The 23,618-nt window shown below is 39.3% G+C and overlaps 1 protein-coding gene across 2 annotated transcripts in view; it reads left to right on the top strand.

Annotated features, from left to right (window-relative positions):
- The first annotated feature begins 460 nt into the window (after positions 1-460).
- The window catches only part of ARHGAP15 (Rho GTPase activating protein 15), a 335,169-nt gene continuing 312,011 nt past the window's right edge, over positions 461-23,618 (top strand). Inside the window, exons 1-2 of one of the 2 annotated variants that reach the window (XM_009891701.1) lie at positions 461-492; positions 16,944-17,123. In XM_009891701.1, coding sequence (XP_009890003.1) covers positions 16,959-17,123 — 165 coding nt within the window. In that variant the 5' untranslated portion in view covers positions 461-492; positions 16,944-16,958. Of the gene's footprint in view, positions 493-16,943; positions 17,124-23,618 lie in introns of those variants that run through there. The other variant, XM_009891702.1, reaches the window with a different exon arrangement.

Below are 23,618 nucleotides of genomic sequence, written 5' to 3'. Positions count from 1 at the left end.
GTTTACTAAAGCTACACTTCAAAATAGCAAAGCAGATTTGTTGCAAGCTATTTATTTCAGTACTCAAAGGGTTTCATTGAAGGTAAGAAAAGGGAAGTTGTCCTGAGGCTTAGAATCGTAATTCCTTTCAGCATTTCCTTTTGAACCTCATGTTTACCTTCTGCAAAAACTAACCCTCCCTCTTTGTCGCAATTTTAACAGAGGAGCCACTTTCATACTTTAAAATTTGGCTTTTTATCCAATCCCGAGAAGTTTTGTACTAAACCTGGGTGTAAGTCGCTCACTGGTGAGAAGGTTAGCTTCTGCTGTTGCAGGAAGTGGTTTTATTTTACTTTTTTTTCCTGCTTTCTTTCTGTCTTTGAGCTGTAGGAGATTAACCCAAATGCTGTCTATAGACATGTGACCTAGATGTTTTCCGTTTTTTGAAATAGTAAAAACTGTTGCTGGTTGATGGCAGTTTGAGATGAGATGACGACGTCTGTGAGGCTGTAGGTAAGGAGCCTTAAATTCATCTTAATGCAGTTTAAGAAACCTGTTGCTAAAGATTTTTAAAACGATCATAACTGCATGTATTTTGTATGCATTCAATATGAATTATGCTAATTACACAATTATTTTATTTCTGTTGGCATTTGTGAATTTGAAAACAACGAGTAACAACATAGAGCGTACAGATATAAAATGATTTATTAAAGGCAAAATTAGTGTCCAGAATCTAGCAAATCTGCTGCATACGATGCAAGAGGCAACTATTTCTGACCCTCTCTAGTATCCCAAACCACTAATCGTTTCTCTTATCTCTGCCGGTACTAACTAGTTGTCCCCAAAATGTAGGAAAGGTTGGTGGCATTGGCTGGGAAATGAGACTAGATCATGTTTCCCAACATTTGTGCCTTTACCAGGTGCAATTTAGCCCTGTTTGATTGACTTTCCTGCTGGTGACCAGGAGAGAGGTGATTAGTAGCAGTGGATACTATAAGAGTTAGTGAGTAGTAAGGTTATGTATCTAGTTGATACTCGGTATCGCTAGAGACGGCCCTGCTCGGTACCAAAATGTTTGGTGCCACTGTATTATTCATCAGTGGTGCTAGCAGGAACAGGACCTGGGGTGGCATAAAAGACATTGTACAAAAAACGTGCTTGGTTTGTCCATGGGCACTCTCAATGCTGTTCCTCATGGAGCTCTTTGATGGAGATGTTATGGTAGCATGTTTCCTGCATGAGGCTGTTTAGATTCAGACTAATTCCTCCTCTGCTTCAGAGCCAGCCAGAAAAAGGTTATGTGTCCTGAGTCCTCATGTCGCTCGAAGCTTTCTATCAGAAAAGATAGCTTTGCATTGCTGGCAGTGGGCAAACACTGCTTTCTGACCTTTGGACCCTTACAAGGAAATAGTAATTTAGGAAGATGTTCAAATAACACAATATAATGCTTTGATGATGGGCCACATAAAGGAGAGGCAGCGTTAGCAGGATTTTTTCCGTGGTGAAGATTTGTTTTCCTGGTAGTGTGTCGTTTGCTGCAAACTTTGTGACATGGACTCATGTTTGTAACCGATAGCCTTATCGTAAGAAGCAACTGATTTTTCTTTTGGAAATATGGGTCAGAGTTGAAAGATATCACACGTGGCTTGAAGCTCATTTTGAAATTGTGCATACTAATTGGAGACAGATTTTAGCATAGTGTTGTAAGATTACATTTCAAATTTTCTGTACTTTTGGAGAAAAAAAAGCTGTCCCGACTGCATACACAAATCAGCACAGACAGGGAAATTGTATAAAAAGAACATGTTCTCTTCCTGGGCTGTGTTTGTAGTGGGTTTTATGTTACTGCTGCAATGTCTTAGAGTCATTTGAAATGCATTTTGCGCAGAGCTGTGAGATTTAGGAAAGTAGTTTGAATTCTCAGAGTTATTTTTCTTTATTTTCTCCCTTCCCTGCAACTTACCTCTTTGTGTCCAAAGGAAACTCATTTAAAAGCAGCATCTCTTGTTCACTTTACCTCTCAATCCAATTACATCTGTAACATACATTTGTTCATTTTCTTTTCCAAATAGAGTGAACAGCTGAAGCACTCTGTATTTTAAAGCTCCTGCTGTACACTATTATTGAATTACAAAAAAACTTTGCCTTTTTTTGGCAGCCTTTGTTGCAGAAACTTCCATTTGCTTTGATACAAGAGATACCATAGCTTGGAAGAGATACTCCGTCTTTTTCTGACCAAACATGGGTGTGTGGCCCCCTTGGTAGCCCCTCTCACTAGGGCTGGGATTGCCAGGGCAGCAAAGGAGAGGTCTGTATCAGACCACAGTCTCAGGCATGTTCCTCCCCACCCCTCCCCTTGCCAGAGCAAGGCAGAAACCAGAAATTAAAATGGTGACAGAGACACATTTTGATTCTTCTCCTGACGTTTGGGTGGCACAAGACCACGATCTCCAGTGTGGTGCTCGCTTAATTGAAACAGCTGTACAAGGCTATGGTTTGGATTTCTCTATTTCTGGTCCCAGAAGTTATTACTTTGCAGTGATGAGCTCCAGGCCAGGCTCTAAAAAGTAATATCCTACACAAGAGGGACGGAATGCCCGTCATGATCTCTAGTGTTGTAGTAAGGATGGGTTTTGCTGCGCTGCTTGGAGACTTCAGCTTGGTTCTCTGCTAAGGAGTCCGACGGACTTACAACAATGGAACTGCTACCTTCTCATGGCCTATTTCTACTGAGTCACGTGGGGCTTAGTGGGTTATAGGCAGCACCTTCTGAATGTTTTTGGGCTCACAATGTGTAATTCTGGTACTTGCCTATTTTTCTTGACTTTTTTTCGTAGATGCCTCTGTGCTGTGTCAGCTCAATCAGTGAGAGTTGCTAACCATTTAACGAGCTGTTAAAGCCTGCACGCTGCTAAAATCTGTCTCTTGATGTTGGAGAAGTCGGTTAGTGCTTAGGTGTGTTCTTAATTAGAAACCTGAAACGTGGTGGGTGTACAGAATGTATCCCAATCCTGTATGTGTACTTGTTGTTTGAACTGATCTGTTTTAAAGAAAAAACAAAGCACCACTTGAGCTCTACCTAATGTCTCCCCATTTCACTTTTCTCCGAAGACTTCCACATGCATATGTCAAACCTATTTTTCAGTGCTACAAAGACAGGAGCTGGTACCAGTGGATACCACCTATATAAAGATGTTTTGATGGTCTTCCTAGTTTCATTTGTTAATAACATTAGTCCTGAAGAAAAGAGATGGGATAAAATTTTGGGCCAGCTTTTGACTGTGTATCTTCCATGATAATTCATGTACCATTCAGAGCATAACAGCAGATTTTCTTACCTGATTGCACAACCTGCACAGAACTGTCCCCTTTTTCCATCTTGTGGTGGCTTCCAACAGCTTTTGGCACCATCAAACTAATTGCTAGAATGTCCTCTTGGTCTCAGAGTAGGCTGAAGGCCACACTTCCCTGTTGGGTGTACATTTGGGAACCTGTGAGCTTGGTCTAGGTCAGGAGGCATTGGTGTTACTCGCTTCTGAAACCTTCTCATAAGGTTGGCCTGCTTCAACCAGAGGTCTCATGAGTCTTCATTTCACTGATAACTCTCTTATGGACACCTGAAGGACAGAGGAGATGGTTCTTTTGCTGTGCTAGATGTTAAGTTTGTGCCTTCATGCACTCAATGAGCCTCGGTCAGCCTTCCCTGCTTTGAAAAATACTATAAAAAGGTTGTTTTGGAGACTCACTACAAAACAAACACTGCTAGCTCCTCATTTGCACAGGGACTTCCTCAATGCAGACCTATTTTCCTTTTAAGACTGAGACCTCTCATAACAAAGCCTGTGGACTCCCATCATCTTTATTAGAACTTGAAGAACTTGAGGTGCAAGCTTCCAGGCTGGCTGAAACAGAACTAAAAGAAATGTTATTGGATTGTTTTTTAAGAAGGCTGTCTGAATGAGAAAAGAAGGCATTAATTTTCTGGGCATGGATATTTAGATGTTGCAAACTGGCCATGGGCTAAACTCAACTCATGCTACAGCTCAGTCTGTGGACGCAGGCAGGTCAAGCTGGAGCACATTTTCAGTGCATTATTGGCTCATGCTGAAGTCACCCGGAAGTGTTGAGGTCCAGCGTGTGTAAAAGTGAGTCCTGTTTGCCAGAAATTAAGAACCAAAAATTCATACATGCTTGAAAATTTTGCCCTTTTTCTTTTAATTTCTCTGTATTTTCATTCACCTTACTTGAGATGAGAATCATGAGAAAGAGCTGTTTTGGGAATTAAGTAGGTAAGGTAAGAGGGTTATTTAACAGATATTGGTATTTCCCAAATTAGCTTCTAAACTTCTGGGGGTATGTGCAAGTTATATAGTAAAATACTATCTCAGTGCACAGATGCTTGCGGAAGTGTTTCTTCAATAAACTAACTAAGAAGTTTTGATATTGCTATGGTTAGTGGTTTAAGGTTGTTTAAGACACAATATAACACTTCCTGCCATTTGAGACTGATGGGTATTAAATCATTCACTTGTAATTAAGCTAGGTATTGTGGGTTTGTACTGTGGTTTTTCATAAATATTTCTTCCAAAGCTTGTGCCTTGTACATTAAATAAGCGCAGTCCGCGAACAAATGAACTTAAAGTCACTTCTAATTCCTTCTCCCAGACATCCATCAGTTTTCAGCAAAACTGCAAGATGATAGGAGGGGAGGGGATGAAAAGGAGGAAGAAAAACCAGAAGTGAATGTGGCTGAGAGCTGAAGAGACATGCTTTAAGTATGTGCTTGCTCTTTGTTTCTTATTTCTTTTCCTGCCACACCCTGGGCAAAGCCACCACTGTATTTGGTACTGATTCAGATACTGAAGCACCCATGTGAACAAGATACCAAAGCTCCTCCTAGGCAAGGCATAGTGCTTAGCACCTGTACTTGTTTGTCTGCTGCTCAGGATGTTACTAAACTCTCTTCCTTTGTGGGTGAGGAGGGAAACGACACAGATATTTTGTGAAGACAATTGAAGTCATGGAGTTCCGTCTCCAAGAGTCAGCTTCATAGCTGGTGGGTTCATCACCAGCCTGCTGGGTGTCAGGATGCTCTCAGCATTTCTGGTGTTCCTGCTATTGCTGTGGTTCAGAAGACACATGCTGCCGGGCCAGCCAGGTGTCTGCTTGGGACAGTGGACTTGGAGGAACTGAGCAGTCCATGGTTGCGGAATGGACCTTAAGGCTGGCAGCATGTCCCACCAGTTGGGGGATCTTCAGCCCACATGGTGATGGTGGCCAGAGCCAAACCCCAACACACATTGCAGGAGAGCCTGATGGTAACACTATGGGCATCCACAGCATACAGCAACAGAATCCTCCCTGGGCTCTCTGAAACAAAATGCATTTCTAGCGAATAGCTTTGCTACAAATGAATCAACATCTTCCACTGGGAAGGTGTCACATTAGACATTCCAACTGGCCGACATTCTCTGACATGTGCTGCCTTTTGTGCTGAGAGCTTGATCTACAAAGATTAATGTTTCTATTATCAGCAGTACATTGCATGCTTGGTTACTTTATTAGCAAAAAAAGCAAAGTACAGTAACCAGCAGTAATGAATAATCAAATTCTTGTGATGGTTTTTGGACTAGGAAGTGGCACTAATCCATTCACTCTTCTTGGAGCGGCAAAGGAAGTGGAAACAGCCCAAGTAAAAGCATATCAGTTCCTCCTTGTTCATTAATACCTAGGTCATGGCAAAGACAAGGATTGCCCCCAATCTTAGCAGAGGCTTAGAGAAACTGGTCTTGAATTTCCTTTGGACGATCTAGCACTGGCTCTGGATTGAGTAAGATGTCATACAGATCTGAGACGTTCAGAATTGCTACACAGAGATTTTAATAGGAAAACTTCTATTCTATTTTTAATTTTCATCTAAAGTTTGGGTGTTCTTATAAAATCTTTCCTAGAGTGTAAGTGAAGACAGGGAATCTGTTAAGATATGGAGCAAAAATTGTACAAAATGAAAAAAAGTTAAGTGCAGAGATTTATAACCAGACTTGTATCATGAACCAAAATACAGATGTTTAGGGAATAATATTGATGCACTGTAAGGGCATTTTAACTCAGGTACGTAGGGCTGTAAGGGCTCACTTGAGCCGAGCGCAGCAATTTCAGCCAACAAGGGGTTCCAGGAGTCCACCAGCTCTGCATGTTACTGTACTACCAAATAAACCCACAGTGATGGTAGGAGTAATCTTGAACCACCTTTGTGAAATAAAGTTTTCATTGCTCCCTCACAAACCAATGTGTATTTGCAGTAAAAAAAAAAAAAAGATATAATTAACAGAGCCTATGCTCAAACTTCTTGCATAATAAATTGTATTTTTGACACCGCAATACCCTTGGTATTTCCCCTTTGCTGAAAGCAGACATCTCAGCCGCACAATGTGATATCAGGTACTGTCACATAAAACAAAAGCCTTTGTCTTCTCCCCGCTTTGCCACCTGGTGCTGAGGAGCAGTGTGGTGGGGTAGGCACTCCCGCCACCTCCTGCTCCGCTGTGGGCCACGGAGGAGGCGGCTGGTGAAGAAAACAAACCGGGGGCCCCACGAAATGCAGAAGAGGGGCTTGCTTGACGCAAGCCGCAAAGAATTTCCCCTTCTAGTTCCTGCTGTAGCTTAAAAGTTTTCTCCTAAAATCGTAGGTGCTGGCTCTGCTGCGTTTCACAGCAGCGTCTCTTACAAGAGCAGCACCAGGAGCTCTGCAAAGGAAAGTGGAGATGGAGTGTGGGAACAGATTAAAAGTGTCTGGAGCTTTTTTCTTCCCCCTTCAGATGGGAAGTGGGAGCAGTGAGAAGAAGTAAGGGAGCAGCTGCAGGATCACAGCACAAAAACTGCTGCAGCTATGTATGGAGGAAGATTGAGAGAGGGTAGGAGGGACTGTTTGGTGAGCACAGCACAGAGAATTGAACGTTATCCTGGGGAGTTGGGACGGAGGAGGTCTTGCTGTCTGAATAAGGGGCAAGCCTTTTGTTGTAGACGCTATTGAGGCAGGCAGTGTCAGAAAGAAATAGGGTTTTTATAAGTTCTACATAAAAAAGAAAGAGTTTTATTATAAGTTTACTTTATTTGTTAATTTGTTTTTAAATTAGGAGAAGCTTTAAAGCCTTTCCTATTCAATAATATCAGTTTCTCCATTTGATGGACATGTCTTCTGTAGGATGATGGGTATATGGAACTCCAAAATGGATTAAGACATGGCAAATGCACATTTAAACTACTAAGCTGAGGGACTGTAAGGTACTCTAAGAGGTTAAAATCATTGTCACTGCTTCACCAAAGGCTTAACAGAGCTCCAGAAGGCCTTTTTTTTCTGGTGAAGGGGATGCTGCTGCTGCAGGAGCAAAGGACCGGGAGGCAAACTGAGGCATGACTTACAACTGTTCCAAGTGTTAAGTAGTGATTTAGAGGTAGAGTGGGATAAAACTTGTGTGTAGCTTTACTCAGTGATGACCACGAGGTGCTTCCTCCGCGGTGGAACGCCCAGTGGAGCATGTGCACGTACACAAATGTGGCGCAGGTCACAAATGTGCTGTAATGTCCTACCCGAGCTGGCCTCGCGATAGCTTGCTTATATAGCTGCTGTCAAATTGAAACTGAACTTTCTGTTGGCAAAGCTGTGAAATTTAGACTTATAGGAAGTTTGTTTCTTTGGCTATTTGCAGCAAGCTTTCAGGCGTTTAAAAAATATTTTTCTAATGCATCAGTTTGTCTTGTGGTACTAACTCTTCCACTTCTCCAGAGAGTTCTGGCTGTTCCAAAATTACGATCACCACATGTCTAGTTCAGGTAAGCACGGAAAGTTTGGATGAATATCTGAATCTCTGTGAGGAGAAGTTCTGCAAAATTGAGCTGGAAGTATTTCAAGCAGTCTTTGAAATTTCTGTCACTTCTGCTTCTGCTTGTATCTGTAAATACTGCAAGAATAACCTTTCCCATAGTATCTCATCACTTCAGATCTGGCAACATTAAAAGTAACAACACTTTTCTGAACATTTAGGCTATAGGAACAGATTTCTTTCAAGCACCGGAGAAAATTTGTGATTCTTATGTGATCTTCCTAGAGAAAATATTGGATTCTTTTTATTCAGAATTAGACAGCTTTAAACTAAAAAGTTACTGTGTGACAAGCATCATAGCCAGGTGTAAAATGAGTTTAGAGGTGGTCAGACTTACCTGTGGTGGTTGGAAAGACATGACTGTAATCTGTACTTATCTGCAGTATATAAATGAATAGCAGAAGGAAAAAAGGTAGAAGGAAATTATCTTTTCCTTACCTGATAGGTGAGGGCAGGTCAGGAGCAACCAAGCAGTACTCCTCTGGGCCCCTCCAGCACTTCTCCGGTGCTAAATTAATCAAATTGTTATAAACTTTTATGATGCTGGGAACTTTTTGCTGTCACTGGTCTAACGGCTAAACTATACTCATTCTGCTATTCAACGTCGTAGGGTGCGTTGAAAGTGTTACATATCAGATGATATTTATAGTTTGTTTTTTTTTTAATACTGCGTATATATGACCAATATTCATCACTTGAAGGGTTGTAGTCTAGCTTGCACAGCATGGAAAATAGAGGCAGGTGTCGTGGATCAGATGCACTCCAGAAAGAAGTGAAACGCGCTGCCAGCAGGAAGACCTAGAAGTAGCAATTTTTCCCAGGCATGTTCTTTTGCATATTCAACTGAATTTCTACTATGGACGACTGTTCCCAGAACATATGCAGGCCAAACTGTACACAAAGGATACTTTTAGCTTCAAGTTCCACTTGAAACTGAGATATTAAATTGACATAAGAGTGGTGAAAATAGACTCCATTATGCTACCCCATATGATATATTGGGACAGACGAACTTTTGAAACAGCTGTTACCTTTCCTGAGACCTTCATATGTAATATAATTAAGAAACTAAGTGATGCAAGAAGAGACATGACCATATGCAGTCACTTGCTGACTGGAAGAAGCTCTCTTACCCCATTGCATGTGGTTTTATTGTTTCCAATAATATCCTAACAATATTTCCTAGTGAGCTTTTATTTGAGCAAGGAAGCCCTGTAGATAGCAGGTCACAGAGGATTATAGGATTAGGGTTGACTCTGTAGTCATAAAACATGGATGTGAAGAGTTTGTCATTGTATATACACAACTTTGGAGTAGTAACTCTCTCCCGTTCTCTTCTCTTTCTAATTCTCAGGGCATTTCTATCCAGATAGGAAAGCATTTCCAGAGATAACACACCTCTGCCCTACAGGGTACACGTAGCTTTTCTGGATCCCTGATTTTCTTTGTCATCTGATCCTGCTATTTTTAAAGGTCTACACATAGCAGGGAACAGACCCTGGGGCTTTCAGCTATCATCTTCTACAAAATTTCAGAATGACAAGAATGAGGACCTTAGCTCCCTGCTTAAATCCTCATTGATAGCCATTGTGCAACTATTCAAACTTCCCATCTTCATGTCTCTCTTCAATGAATCATTGAGACAAATTGAGCAACAGCCTCTGAAGGTTATTAATATTTCCACTGAAATGGTATATTTACTTCAGGTATTTTGCTGCCATCTGCTAGAAAAAGAGACCAATACGAGCCTTCTATTATTTTATTTTATCCTATTCATTTTTTATTGTGTAAGGTGCTATTACTAGTTGAAAAAATAGCAGTAAGCCACTCATATTTTTAGCACTGTGGTCAATGGGCAGGAAATCGCTGCACCATCAAACTGTAAGAGTCTGTAAGTTCTTGTGCGGTGTAGACTCTGCACCCATGCGGGTCTGTGACGTACTGTAAGTGGAGAATCACATATTCCTTATATGTGTGGTAATTATCAGGAATGAGAAATGAAGTAATGCATTTTAATGCTTTAATTCTTAGGAACTCAGTCATCAAAACAACCTTAGAGTATGTTTTTAGACCCAAAACTAAACAACTTTGTTACTGCTGTACAATACTGCAAGTCCGTTTCCTTCCCTTTTGCAGTCTGTTATAAAGTATTTAACCGTACCTGGCTCCATAATGCAATAAACACTTCAGCTTTCCTGCTTGGCTGTGCTCGATGTCACTTTTGCGTTGCTGTAATTCCATAGACTTCAGTGGCTTCACTGTGAACCCGAGATCAGGATCAGGCCTTTGAGACCTGTTATTTTAGATTTTTAGATGATAACACACTTTGTTCCTACTGGACATGAAGCTGGCACATGAGATTTCAGTCGCGACAATTATGCAGTTATTAACCAAGTGTTATTGTAAAATATAACCCTCTCTTAATATAAAAGAATAAACCAAAAAGGTTGAAATGGTCATCATATCAAAGACCAAGTTAAAATCTCAAAGACAAAAGACTCCTTAGCCTAGGAGTTGTTTAACAACGGTGCTTGAAAATGTTTTACTTCTTGTATTTGGCTACTACCTAGGAAGTTTCCTATGATTTGGGCCAAATCGTGTCAAGAAATTTGTCTTTAGGTGCATCCTTCATAGAGACTGCATTATATACCTTAAAGCATAAATAAAATTGCGAATAATGTGCTGAACAGCATATTCCACACATGGTAACAGAGGAATGCTGGACAGTGAGAAATAAAATATAAAAGCTGGTTTGCTCTTCTCTTTGACCACAGGAGAGGCATGGGTGACTGTACATTTAAATTAGAGTTGCCTGAAGAACTCTGTGGGCTGTTTCTGCTTTTGTTTGCAGAAAATTCTCAAATACTGGACTAGAAAAGACTGGTTACAAAGTCAGCCTTTAGGAACAAGAGGTAAGATGACCTCCCTGGTCCTTGCTCAGTGTATTGTCTGTTCTGAGAGACACCACTGAAAGTCCAATATGGCAACAGGCAAGGAAATTAAAAGGAGGTGTGGTAATTAATGCCGATGAGCATGGTTTTTGTAGGACTGAGGATGTATCAACTAACTCACTGATGTTTGCTGAATGAGATTGCAAGTTTTGTTGATAAGGGAAACTGTGCTGTTGAGTTTAGGACCAGTAACATCTTACAGCAGACTGAACTCAGCATGAAATTCTGTTTTATTGTCTATCTGATATAAAAAGATAAAAATGGAGTAAAGACCCAGGCAATGGTGATGAAGTGTCATTTTGGATCTACTCTGACCAGAGAGATGACTGATGGTTGAAATTAATGCTGCTTCCTAAGTACAAATTATTCCAGGCTGGATGACATCTTTCTGCAAAGGAAAAGGCAGGAATGTTACATCTGCTTTGTATTTTCATTACAATGGATTTTTCTGTTTTTCTAGTACTCAGATAAACTGGCTTCAGGACTCTTCTGGGCACCAGCCCAGGACACCATATCCCTCGGCAGCCTTTGCTGTTTGTGTCCGTGCCCTGGGCACAGATGTGTGACGTGTTAGCTGTGAGGGCAGCATGGTGGGGATGGTTGAAAAAAAAATAAAGACAGAGCACAATGCAGATAAGAAAAATTGAAAAAAAAAAAAAAAAAGCTCTGTGGAAGTTCACTTGTGATCTCCTCTCTTTACCTATGTTTGTTTTTTTTTTTTCATCTGTCTCCTTTTATTTCCATCAGTTGTGTGTTTAAGCACTTACTGCCCCTGAGCTGTACTTGAGCAGAGATGATAAACTGTAGCAAAGGCTAAAAGCAAAACCCGACAGCAGAAATATTTACATAGGTGTGTTGATTTTAAACACTTCTTTCACAGGCACAGCAGTGTTTTCTCCTTTACAAGAATGCTCTGACTCACCACGTGTGTGGCATTAGCTGTTTTTTTCATTTGTTAACTCTTACTTCCTCTTCCATTTTCATGGTTTTTCAGGCCCACAGGTCCAGTATAATTGTTGATTTTTATCCTAGTGCTGATTTTTATTCTTTTGAAATATTGTTGCAATACTTTTCAATGGATGCTCTTCATGTACAGCGTGCTCTTCAGAAGAAGAATGGAATTAGGGACTATAACAAGATGCACCTTAATTTTGCAATGTTTTCACATGACTGTCGAGCACTTTCATGCTCATTATGCTTCTGACTTGATACTGATAAATATGTCATAAGGAGAGAAGTCGGACATTAAAAGCTTACCAAAAATGATATACATTATATATATAACATTTTTAATCTCATAATATTGAAAAAAATGCAGCAAATTATATTAATCGTGGATAGATATTTTTTTCCTTTCTCGGATAAAATTACGTGTTACAAATACTGCTTGGTACAAATTGTTAATGAGTTAACATTTACATTCTGTCTTTCACTGTGTGTAGCTGTAGGAAGCATAGGCATAGCTCAACTCAAAATTTAACAATAGTGCTACCCTCTTGTTTCTTGAAGAACTAATTCTTTGCTTTGTAGAAAAACTATATAGTAACTTTGCCAATACTGTACCAAAACTCATGAAATAAAGTTCTTGGGTAATCCTATTCGGTCCACTCATTATATGATCCATTTCTGGATAAAGCAACATGTCAAAATGGGTTAAAAAAATAATAAATGCAATATGAAATTTCCTCTAGCTCCATGGGCTGCTGTAGGAGGGGAATACTTACTGGCTGCCATTGTGAGGCAGAAACCATAACTGAGCTACCAAAGACATAAGAATGGCAGTGAGATGAACACTTAACCTTTTAAATTTTTGCAAAAAGCTGAAATGCATGTTTTTCCTTTTTTTCATGGAAACTATAAATAGCAAAAGGAAGGGGGTTTTGTTTTGTTTTGTCTTTCACTGGAAAGTTAACACTATTACCTTGTTTCCTTTATCATCTCTTTTCTCTTTTTGAAGAGAAAGGGCAGAAAAGTATTTTTTCCCACCAAAGGAAGATTAGAACTAATTTAAACATTTTTGCTGTTACCAAACATCAAGGTTTTGTGAAAACACTATTTTTAAAAGAATTGTTACCAAAAATATTCTTGAAAGTAGTTTTGCCAAGACACAGCACTTTGTGAGGAAGACCAAGATCTGATCTCCACGATTAGCTGTGTTACTCTCTGAACCTGGGCCTGATTCTCAGAAACAGGATGACTTTACTGTGTGTACAGATTTGCATCTGCAATAACCTTTCTGTATTTCGCCTCTGTCATACTCATTACTTCCACACCAAGTGTTTGAAAGTCAACTGTACATTTAAAAATCGGGGGTTTAGGATCTTAACTGTTGATCTGCAGACATGTAAAATGTCACTTGGCTATTTAGGAGCCACCTCACACCTGTAGTTGTCTGAGCTCTGGCTTCAGTTCAGCGCGATGCACGATGGGGATGCTGTGCTACTTGCTGAAGCAGACTTGTCTCCTCTCTGAGCATCCCAAACACTTGGACCAATTCATGGGAAAAGCAACTGCAAGTGTTGACCCACTGAGGCCTATAATTTAACTAAAAGTATAAAGCCCTTCTTCCCTCAGTGTGGGCTTTTGAACTCCTGAAAGTATCTCCAAAAGTGGCTGTGTGTGAAGGACCGAATTGATTTAGCTGTCCCAGACAGAAAGGCGATTTTGTCCCTTCAGCTCAGCGGTGTTTCTTGCCCCATAAATAAGCTGATCTACCCACTATTCAGAAATTAAAATTCTTCTTTCTCACATCCAATGTAATCTTTTTTTCTCCCACCCTATGAATCAGTTTTGCTTTCCTGTATCGTCCATCCAACCTCATGTCAAGGATTTTTTTTTTTTCCCTGTACTGTTCCCTGACTTTTTCCCACTCTTATCCAACCTGCTGCTTGTGTTCCACAGTGCCCCAAACCAGCTACTTCCAAGAGGGTTTTTCAGGGTATTCCCTGGTCCCCCTTCTCTTAGGTGAATGCCTTAAGGTTATGCTGCCCCTTTGCTCCAGGAACCTTATAAACAACAGGGAGGGGAGGGGGGGAAAGTCTGTCTTGGTTTAATGCCTTTCTCCAGCAAATCAACCGTAGGAGGTTTCAGAACTAAAATTTATATCCAGATGCTAACTATTTGCCAAAAGGCAAATTAGCTAATTATATAATGAACATGGAGTGCCTCGCAAGCAGTTGCACAGGGCTTGGCAGCTCTGCCTTCCAAAGTAAGTGAAACGAATTCCCCTGCAAAACCGGCCCAAACTTGGCCCTGATGCTGCTAATAACAGTTTGGAAGCACCGAATCATAAAAGCTTCAGATAGGATCCTTTTTCTGTTTTCTGTTAATATTTCATCTGTTTCCTGACGGTCTTCCCTTTTGTCATTTTTTTTAAAGTTAAAAGAAAAAAAGAGGGTAGAGTGTACTACCAAATTTTTCTTGCAAATGCGAATGCAACTCCATTGCATTTGTGGAGCTCATATTCAGGGTGCCATCTACTGGCATGCAGGGCCGATAACGTTGTCAGGAGTCTTAATGGCATTCGGGCAGGAAAAGATTTCTACCTGGAAATCCTAAGGGAACAACTTTTGTAACTTATACCTTTCCTTTATATTCTGCAAGATCTGTTTCATATTTTTATCTCACTGTGCTCTACACGAAGACAAATAAAATCTGATATTGGAAATGTTGAGGTTTGGGTTTTTTTTTCTTTCCTTTTCTTTTCTTTTATGGTGGTTCCTGTAATTTTAGTACCTCAGAACATCTCCTTGTAGTAGTTTGATATGTGTGAATTAGTTCCAATTTTAGGGAAAATTAACTAAGCTTCAATGAGATTAGAATAAACATTTTCAGAAGAACAGTCATTAACTGACTGTGCTCCTACTTGAGATCTAGGGCATGACTTTGTCATATTATTAAACTTTGTTACAGCACATCATGTACTGCCAACAGCAGACAGACATTACCTGATTAAAACTCATAATGCTCCCAAGAAGAGATATGTCAGAGTTTTATAGGTGGGAGATTTCAGAAGAAAATCTGAGAGATGTGCTCCAGCCAAACATTGGATCAGTGACAGAGCCAGTGTTGCTCTCGTCTCTCGAGTCTGATCAGCTCTCCAGCCTGGAGCCTACTGAAAATCTGTTGAGAAACAATTTTGGTTTGATACCAACATGAAATACAAAATGGTTTGACTCTCCAAGTTTAGGAGGAGGAAAAAATCATTTCCTGCTCAGCAATGCTGCAGACCTGACTGCCAAAATGGCAGTGTCCCCGCGACATGGGTTTGGGTGGTGACTGCTCCAAAGGGTGGTGAAGAGTGTCTCAGAGAGGAAGAACACACAGTGCTGTCTCATAAAGGACCGCATAGAGAGATTTCCCCAGTGTCATGTACCAGCTCTACAGCAGTAATAGACATGCATACTCCCGAGCAGCAGGAAACAACTTTAGCCAAATTTTTCCCCTCTCTTTCCATGGTTCAACTTCTGTAGGGACCCTTGAGTAACCAATTCAATGCAGGAAACAGCCATTGCCCATAAAATTTACTATTGCTTTTACTAAAGTTCGTGTTTCTATCATGGCACGTAATATTGAGTGAGTAATGGCTGATTTTGAGGCACTTTCATTTCTTTTCTCTCTTCAAGAGTGGTGTGCTTCTGCACTTTTCCATATCTCTGGCTGTTTGAGTTTAAATCCCCCTGAAGATACTGAAAAGCTGTCTGGACTTGGCCGTGGGCAACCAACTCTAGGTGGTCCTGCTTGAGCAGGGGGGTTGGACCAAATGAGCTCCAGAGGTCTCTTACAACCTCATCCATTCCGTGAGTGCATGACCTCTCATTATTATCCTCTACATCTAAGGCAGTCTCCTGTAAGGAATTGATTTAGCAGGGCCAGGAGAGGGTGAAGCTATGAGAGCTGTGTCCTTCCACCAGCACAATACCCTCTGGTCCTACCCAGAGACATGCACTAATGCTCCTCATCTCCCTCTCCCACATTCACATTGGTACCATACCTTCCTCTATGCCTTCATAGAAACGGACCTTTTTGATATCAGGGAATTTCATCTTTTAGAGTTCTCAAAGGTTGAGGAAATGTTGCTAGAAAAAGTTGTGCTTTTCAAATCCATTTAGAAAATGCTGATTTTCAATATTTTATAACTGCACTTAAATGGATTTCCATTTCCCCAGCCTCCTAGTTGGGAAACCAGCAATTCCAGCTTATATGGTACCCTTTCCTTACACATTTTCTCATACAGTTAATAACAATAGCAAGTTTTCTTATGACTCTTACCACGTTACTTCACCCATGATTTATGTATAGTAGTGCTAGGGTGAACTAGGGGGGAGGAAAATACAGCAAGTGGTGTACATCACTGTCCTGATGTTTTGTACAGGAAATATAAAGCAACTCTTACTGATGGAAAATGTTTTGGGAATTTGAATGGCCAGAACAGTTTGTTGAGTTGCACTATTGCCAAGGCAGGAGGTTGAACAGCAGCACTTCTAGAGAAGGTGATCATTCTGTACAAGTTCCCTCTGATCCCTGCAAGGGCTGGAGAGCTGATGTGCTCAGCCACTTCTTCATTTCAAAACGTTAAAATTGAATAGAGGAACAAAAATCCCATCCGTGCTCTTGGTAGAATTGTTAAAATTAAGGGAAATTTTATTCGATCTGAGTTTGAATCTCGGATGCTAGCCGGGTTGCAGCATGGTCCTGTAATGCACTTGTAACATGCACGTATCGAACTGTGGAGGTAAGATATGTTAATTGGCTTCACAGCATGTCGTTTTCCTTTGCAAGATTTAAAATGTGTAGTGTGAGCAGGGCCAAAGACAAAGTGTAGTGGCTGCCAGCTGGACGTGGCAGAGGCTTGCAGGGAGATTACACCATAAAGGAGAATGGCTTTTGAGATAAGGATAATCTTTTACATAAACTAACTCTTCCAAGGCAGTTTGGATGGGTGAGTGATAAGGACAATAATAAAACTACAGGCTGACACAGCTGATAGTTATCCTGGTGTTCAAAGATGATCAAGATCTTGCCAGCAAGATAACTCAGCTTCTTCTCCTGACTACAGTGATGTATACATCGATATGTTTTTGTATGAAGGGTCCCTAAATTAATGCTCTTTTTAAATGTTCTTCAGGTCAACCCAGTAACCATGGAAAGGTCTACAACTTCTGATACTGCCTCCGAAAAGCCTAATCCTTCCCACCACTGTACAGGGGCTGTTCAAATGAGGATCAAAAATGCCAACAGTCACCATGATAGACTGAGCCAAAGCAAATCTATGATTCTGTCTGAGAACGTGAAAGTCACTGAGCCTGTAAGTAAAATACTCCTCACATTTTTTGAGTCTTCCAATTTTTTAAAAACTACAGAATTATCTTAAGTATGCTTAAGATACTGGTTTCATGATCATCCCTTGCAAGGAGGGATTTAACTGCACTAATACATTTTTAAGAGTATGGCTAGGCATTGGAATAACAATTTTCCGTTACTGAAAGACAATTTGGACTTGGTGGTCAGGATCATAGCATCTACTCAGCATTTCAACTCTCAAGTGTTACAGTACTTAAATATGGCTGCTGTAGAGAATAGTGCTTACAGTATCAGATACGTGTCATGATTTCTCAAAAGGCAAACGCTAAAACCAGACAAAAGAAACAGAAATTACAGCTCTATAAATAAAAGACATCTTTGTCGGTAACAAAAATAAAACTTACTGTAAGAAGGAATGATTTGTAAAAAATCAGACACTGAAGTTATCTTATTATTTTAATAGTTGACAGAGTTGACAGAGTTGACTAATTTTTTATCCATTGCCATTTTTTTTTTAAATTAAATAGTTAGTGATGAACTCTGTTGCCAGTTGCGTCTCTGCCCCTGTACTCCTTCTGAGCTACTAAACAAACTGATTGGTATGAGTCTCCCCTGGTTAATTTTCTTCCGTAATGGTGGCAACTTGCAGCTGAGGCCATATGATGTTACAAAATTATTTATGCAATGTTAGCCACTTTTTGGACTCCAGATCCATTTTATTCTCAGAGAATGCAAATGAGCGAAAAAACTCTGTTAGCTGGGGACAGAGTCCCAGGTCTCAGCCACTTCTCACAACCATGCCAGCCATTAATTTTTTGTTTTGTTGATGTAATGGATTCCTATGAAATATTCAGCTTTCTAACAAAGTTATTAAATGGAGGAAGCCCACAATAATAGCTTTATTTTCTTCCCTTTTCACTCAAAGTTCAAACTCAGAATTAAAAGTTATTTAGAAATACATTCTTTTAAGCATTAATTTCTCTGCTATAGCTTAACTCCTCACACCTTATATTTCTGGAGAGAAAAATCTGTTTAGATCTTAGCAGCTGATAAGATACTAATTTACCTTCCATTTAAAGAACATTGTTTGCCTCAGACACACTGTACATGCTTTTTCCTTTTTATCTGACATGAAATGTTCCTCCATTACAAACCTGAAACGATGCTTATGGTAATTTACTGGGAATACTATAATGTATTATCAGGAAGAACTGTACCTTTGAAAAAGTTTAAAAGTTAAGTATATTTAATGATGCCTAACATATTTTATTGGCTGTGTTTAACAAAAGGCACTAGGCTGCAGTTGTTTTTGACAAGCATGAAAACATCACAGCATGAGACTGCAAAAGGAATTATGTAGAGAAATTACAAGTGATCCATCTCTCAATGAATTATCCACCTCAATAGCCTGCAGAACTCAGCTACCAATTAACACCTACTTTATTACATGTTGGGATGTACTTAATAACTTTCATGTGTTTATGCACTATTACCTTGACTGATGCCTCTTGTACAATTAGGCATAATTGGCATATCAATATGCAAAAGTTAAAAGGATTAACCCTCTTAAAACTAATGAGCATTTCTGTATCCAGCTGCTAAATGAGACAAAATTAGCATTTTTCACTTTTGGGCAGGATTTTATCATGCAGTTTCTCATTGTTGATATTACCTTGTTACATAACTTCAGTTTTGGGGATAGTGTGCTGGACTGGTACAGAGCAAGGGCTCTAAAAAGTTAAATTAGACATAAATATTCACTGCCGTATTCCAATAACCATAGCAGGTAAAATATATGTTCAGTGGCTGAGAGCTGAAAAGTTGCTTTGTGTTACATTTGTTTAGTAGCTAATTATATAAAAGCGGAATTTTACTGAGTATGTGTCATTTTACCAAGCAAACTTGGCTCCGACATAATAGATTGAAAGCTTGCCATGCTACTAATTTCCTTTCTATTTCAATTCTTTTCATCTCTTTTCACCATGCAGAATTTTCTGACTAGATATTGACAGACTGAAAGTGTTTTGGCGTATTTACTTAAATAAGCCTCTTAAAGTTGTTTGCTAACGCCCAAACTAAAAGCAGAATTCTTAAGGATCCAAACGTTTTCAAATATGTGCTTTAAACACAGTGAGATTCGAGTTAAAAGAGCGGGGAAATATCGATTGCATGTATCAACTGCATGCTGACATATCTGAATCTGTGCATGTGACTTGTGAAGAATTTAGGGGAAAGTGATGGAGAAGAGCAGGCTCTGTCTGTCCAAGTGTCTTGAAAAAGCAAGGTCCAACCGATACACACACACACACGCACACATATATGTGTGTATGCACGTACATTCGGTAATCTTGTTTTAAAATTTGTGATGCTCTTTTTCCAGTGAACTTACATACACAGTCTTCACTTTCGCATTTAAAGGCACAGAGATCCCTGATAAAAGATACATATTACCAGTATGTTTAGCAAAACTAATTATTTTGGGCTAGAAGATAAAAAGGATATATCCTGATCTTTCTATTTGGAAATTGTCTGTTCTCAACAGTTTGACCCTCTTTAGATGATGGACATAACCTATAAGGTATCCACTGATAATGCTTATTTTCTATTTTACATTGAATATTTTTGTCCTGCCATCAGAGAGATTTTTCTTTTCAAAAACTAGAAATAGCTGAATAAAGGACTCCATACTACTGTTTCACCACCCATATTCGACATGTGCACTATACCTTATGTTCTATTAATAAATGGGTCAAATCCTCTTTACCCAACTTATGCAAAACCTACTGACTTCAGTGGATTAAGGCAATCAGCATTTGGCACACTTTGAACAATCAATATTTCTAAAACATATTTGGGAAAAAACCCCAACAAAACAAACCCAAAACCTCCAGACAATAAAGGGCAAAACCCAGGCACAAAATTAGAAAGATCACTGGTGATTTATAGGGAAGAAAATACGTAATTTTCTCTAAGGGATTTTGTTGTATTCTCAAGCATTTGCTATGATGCTTGTAAGCACACCTGGGGCTATACTTTTGAAGGTGGACAGATTATTTTCTACAGCGTGACAAAGAAGGATATGCATCATACATCAGTAGGGCCATATGCACTTGTGCATTTAATAGTAGTAAAGATGCAAATGTGGGATGCATAAGCTAACGGATGCAAAAGCTAAATGCAGATTCTTGGGGGTTTACGTTATTTATTTGCGATGGAAATGCTTGAGCTTTGTGCAAAGGTTGAAATTGGTATTAATGTAGAGTTTACAGAGCACAAATCACAAAGCTGGACACAGACTGTGGTAAGGAAGGGCTCTTTCTGTGCTTAATGTTGATGTCTGAACTAGCAATGTAAATGAATATTTGCTATTTTCATCTGTTAAACCCCAGGGAAGTGCATTTTGCTTCATTCAAAACAACTTCAAACAATGAAATGTCTTTTTTTATTGGTGTCTATATTAAGAATTAGAACCTATTTAGACATTCCAAAATGTTAATGTACGAGAGCTTTTTCTGATTAGGTTAAACAAACTGGTAGGTTTATTTATCTCTCTAATACATTATCAGAGAAACGGGAAGTAATCTTCTTTTGTTTCTTGCTCCTGTGATCATAGAACACTTGCCAAAGTTATGGCTAGCCAAAAAGACAGAAATAAAATTGCTAAAAATATAAGCCTTCTGTTTAGCAGAGTTTTTGAGCCATATTTTGAAATTGCAGGGCTTGTACATGTTTACTTCAAATCAAGCTTATAGTCAAGTTTGAGGCTTTGTTTGTATAGATTGTCCTGAAGTAGATCCTGATATTTAATTAAAATGACACTAAATCACATTGAATTGATAAGACTTGGCATCTCAAACAAAGGTAATTGCCCGTATTGGTTTTGTACAAAAATAGAGCTGCTTGGAAAATGTGCAGCCAACACAGACTGTCAACTCCATTTATAGATCAATATGTGAAAACCATTGATCAGGCAGGCATGTGTAACAGTAACACTTTGCATTTATTTGTTGTTTTTATACCATGTTAAGGCTTACAGGATTATCGGCTTCCAAAATATTTTGACTTCCTCATAAATATGTTATCTGTTTAATGTTAATTACAAGACAGACTCCAGCCCTCTCTCAGAATATTTTCAGTTTCATTGCTATGGGTAGTTTTAGCTGAAAATGGATTATTTCAATCTGAGAGATCATCAGAGCTTCTTTTATAGTGTAGTTTATTTAGGGACGCTTTTTGAGGATTCCTTTTTTTTTTCTCAGTTTAGTACTTTTTTTTTCCTGGAGGAAAAAAACCCAAATCTTGACAAAATATTTCTAAAACCAGAAAACCTTCTCCTGTCCTCTTGTGTACATTTGAGGTGGAAGGGGCAAAATATTCTCTTTCTTGTGTTATATTAGCGACTTCCCAGGCTTTATTCTCTGCAAATTTTAATGTCATACACAGTAGTCCTACTTTTAACTCTGTAAGGAACTAGCTGTGTTCCTTTCAAGCTGTTACACAAACCATACAATAGCACTGGGACAGCTGTGGAAAAATATATGAGCTTCCCACAACACGTGTGGTAATTGTTAATAAATGAAATCTTACACCTTGCTCGCCCTAAATATTTGAGGGCAGGTGTGAAAGGTTTGAGGGAAAGCAGTGAGTCACACAGGTCCAGTTTGACTTCTTGAACATTAATATTGTCCAAAAAAAGAAAAAAAAAAAAAAGAAATCAGAAGCGGAAAAAAAATAATCTGTTGAATAACATTAGTTGTTCTCCTTTCTAGTGCAGGAAAATGAGAAGTGAAGTGTGTCATATGTCCCCATACCGTATTCAAACTGGTTTTGTGCTTTCAAAACCTGGATCTGTTCTCTGGTGTGTGTCGCGCTTGCAGACAGCCTCGTTCGGCCCTTGACTCCAGTTTTTCATCCCTTTCAGCACACGTGTCCCTCGCTCCCCACCTGAGGAGCTGCTCCGGCTCCGGGGCAGAGGCCCTCAGCCTCCACAGGGCACTGTTCCTGGGTGCACCCCTACGTGCTCGTGTATGTCCTACGTGCCATACGCTCCTTTGACTTAGGTGTTAAAAGTAGAATATTAATGCATTAGAATATTTTAGGGTTCAGTTTATCTTCAATAAGCAATTTTTCTCAATGGAGCAATGATTGCCTCCCCACCCTTTTTCAGGATCAGCATTTAGCGCGCAGGCATTTTTCCAGGCTCAGAATGAGCCTTTTGTTTTTCTGAATATTTTTTTTTTCTTTTTTCTCTTATATATGCCCTGTGAGAAGGTATTCTTTATTGTATATTTGTATTCTAGCACATCAACTGAAATAATCTTGGCTAAAAAGGAAGAAGTTAATTTTATTGTTAAACTCCCTATTTATTTCTCCTCCAAACATTTTCACTGTATCATTTCAGCTGCGTAGTTTGATAGGCAGCATCATAATGAGATCATAGAAAAGAGAAATAACCAGTACCTATTTCTTCTTAAAAGCGAGGATAAATTCATTTCAGCTCTATTAAGGGAGTGGTGAATGTAACCGGTTTGGCTGCCTTGTTAAACCAAACTGAAGTTCAGACGAGATATTATGAGTCGGAATTGCTGATTTTGACTTTTACTCAGTGTGACAGAAGGGTAGAAAAAAGGTTCAAAAACCTCCAGGTTTTTTTTTTCTTTTTTTTTTTTTTTCAATCTTACATTATCTCACGCTGTGAAAATCTTTACTCTATTTACCAAGCACAAATTAGTCTTGCCAAAGGTTCTGAAAGTTTGCTACTTCAGCTTAGATCCTAAAACTTCAAAGAGAGATGCAACTCTACAAATTAGTGTATGTGCTCTGCCATGGCTATTTTCACTTGAACTTAACTAAATTCGTTTATAATTTAGTACTGATTGAACGCTGCCATAAATGTACACGGGATACATTTTTTAAAGTTAGTCCTCTGATTACTAATTTGAATAAAAAACTCTAACCTTGTTAGCATCTGGACTTATTTCCATAATAACAACCCCTTCAGAACCTACAAAGTAATGAATAATTGACAACAAATGAAATGTTTTGATAGTTGTCGGCACAAAGCATGTTTAATGTTTTGTGTTGCTTCCTAGCTAATTATGTAGATGACACATTTGTCAGACCTTGACTGCCATTAGAAACGTGTTTCCAGAGGGGAGAAAAACAGGCTATTCATAGAGTAATTAACTAGAATGCTCAATGACCTGTGAGAGATTCAAATGGCTGCCAGTTCAGACATTGTTTTGTTACAGAAGCAGAGGGGTAATTAAAATTCCAAATTACAGTGCTATGATGAAGCATTTGTTTGTTGACAGTATACTCTTACTCTAGTTTGTTAATTCTTTTTTAAATTGCTTCTAATCCATTTTATAGCTTTAGGAGTTCCGTCTTTGAATTTACTGACAACTAATATTATGGTAAATTGTTCTTCGGCGGAGTACCGCGGGCTTGGCAGTTTCATGGGAGCACAAGGTGGGTGGGATAGAATCGCTGTTCTTTC

Source organism: Charadrius vociferus, unplaced genomic scaffold, assembly GCF_000708025.1.
Source record: "Charadrius vociferus isolate BGI_N301 unplaced genomic scaffold, ASM70802v2 scaffold109, whole genome shotgun sequence".
In the NCBI taxonomy this organism is placed as follows: Eukaryota; Metazoa; Chordata; class Aves; order Charadriiformes; family Charadriidae; genus Charadrius; species Charadrius vociferus.
The sequence above is the reverse complement of the archived record's forward strand: the minus strand, read 5'-3'. Positions and strand labels throughout refer to the sequence as shown.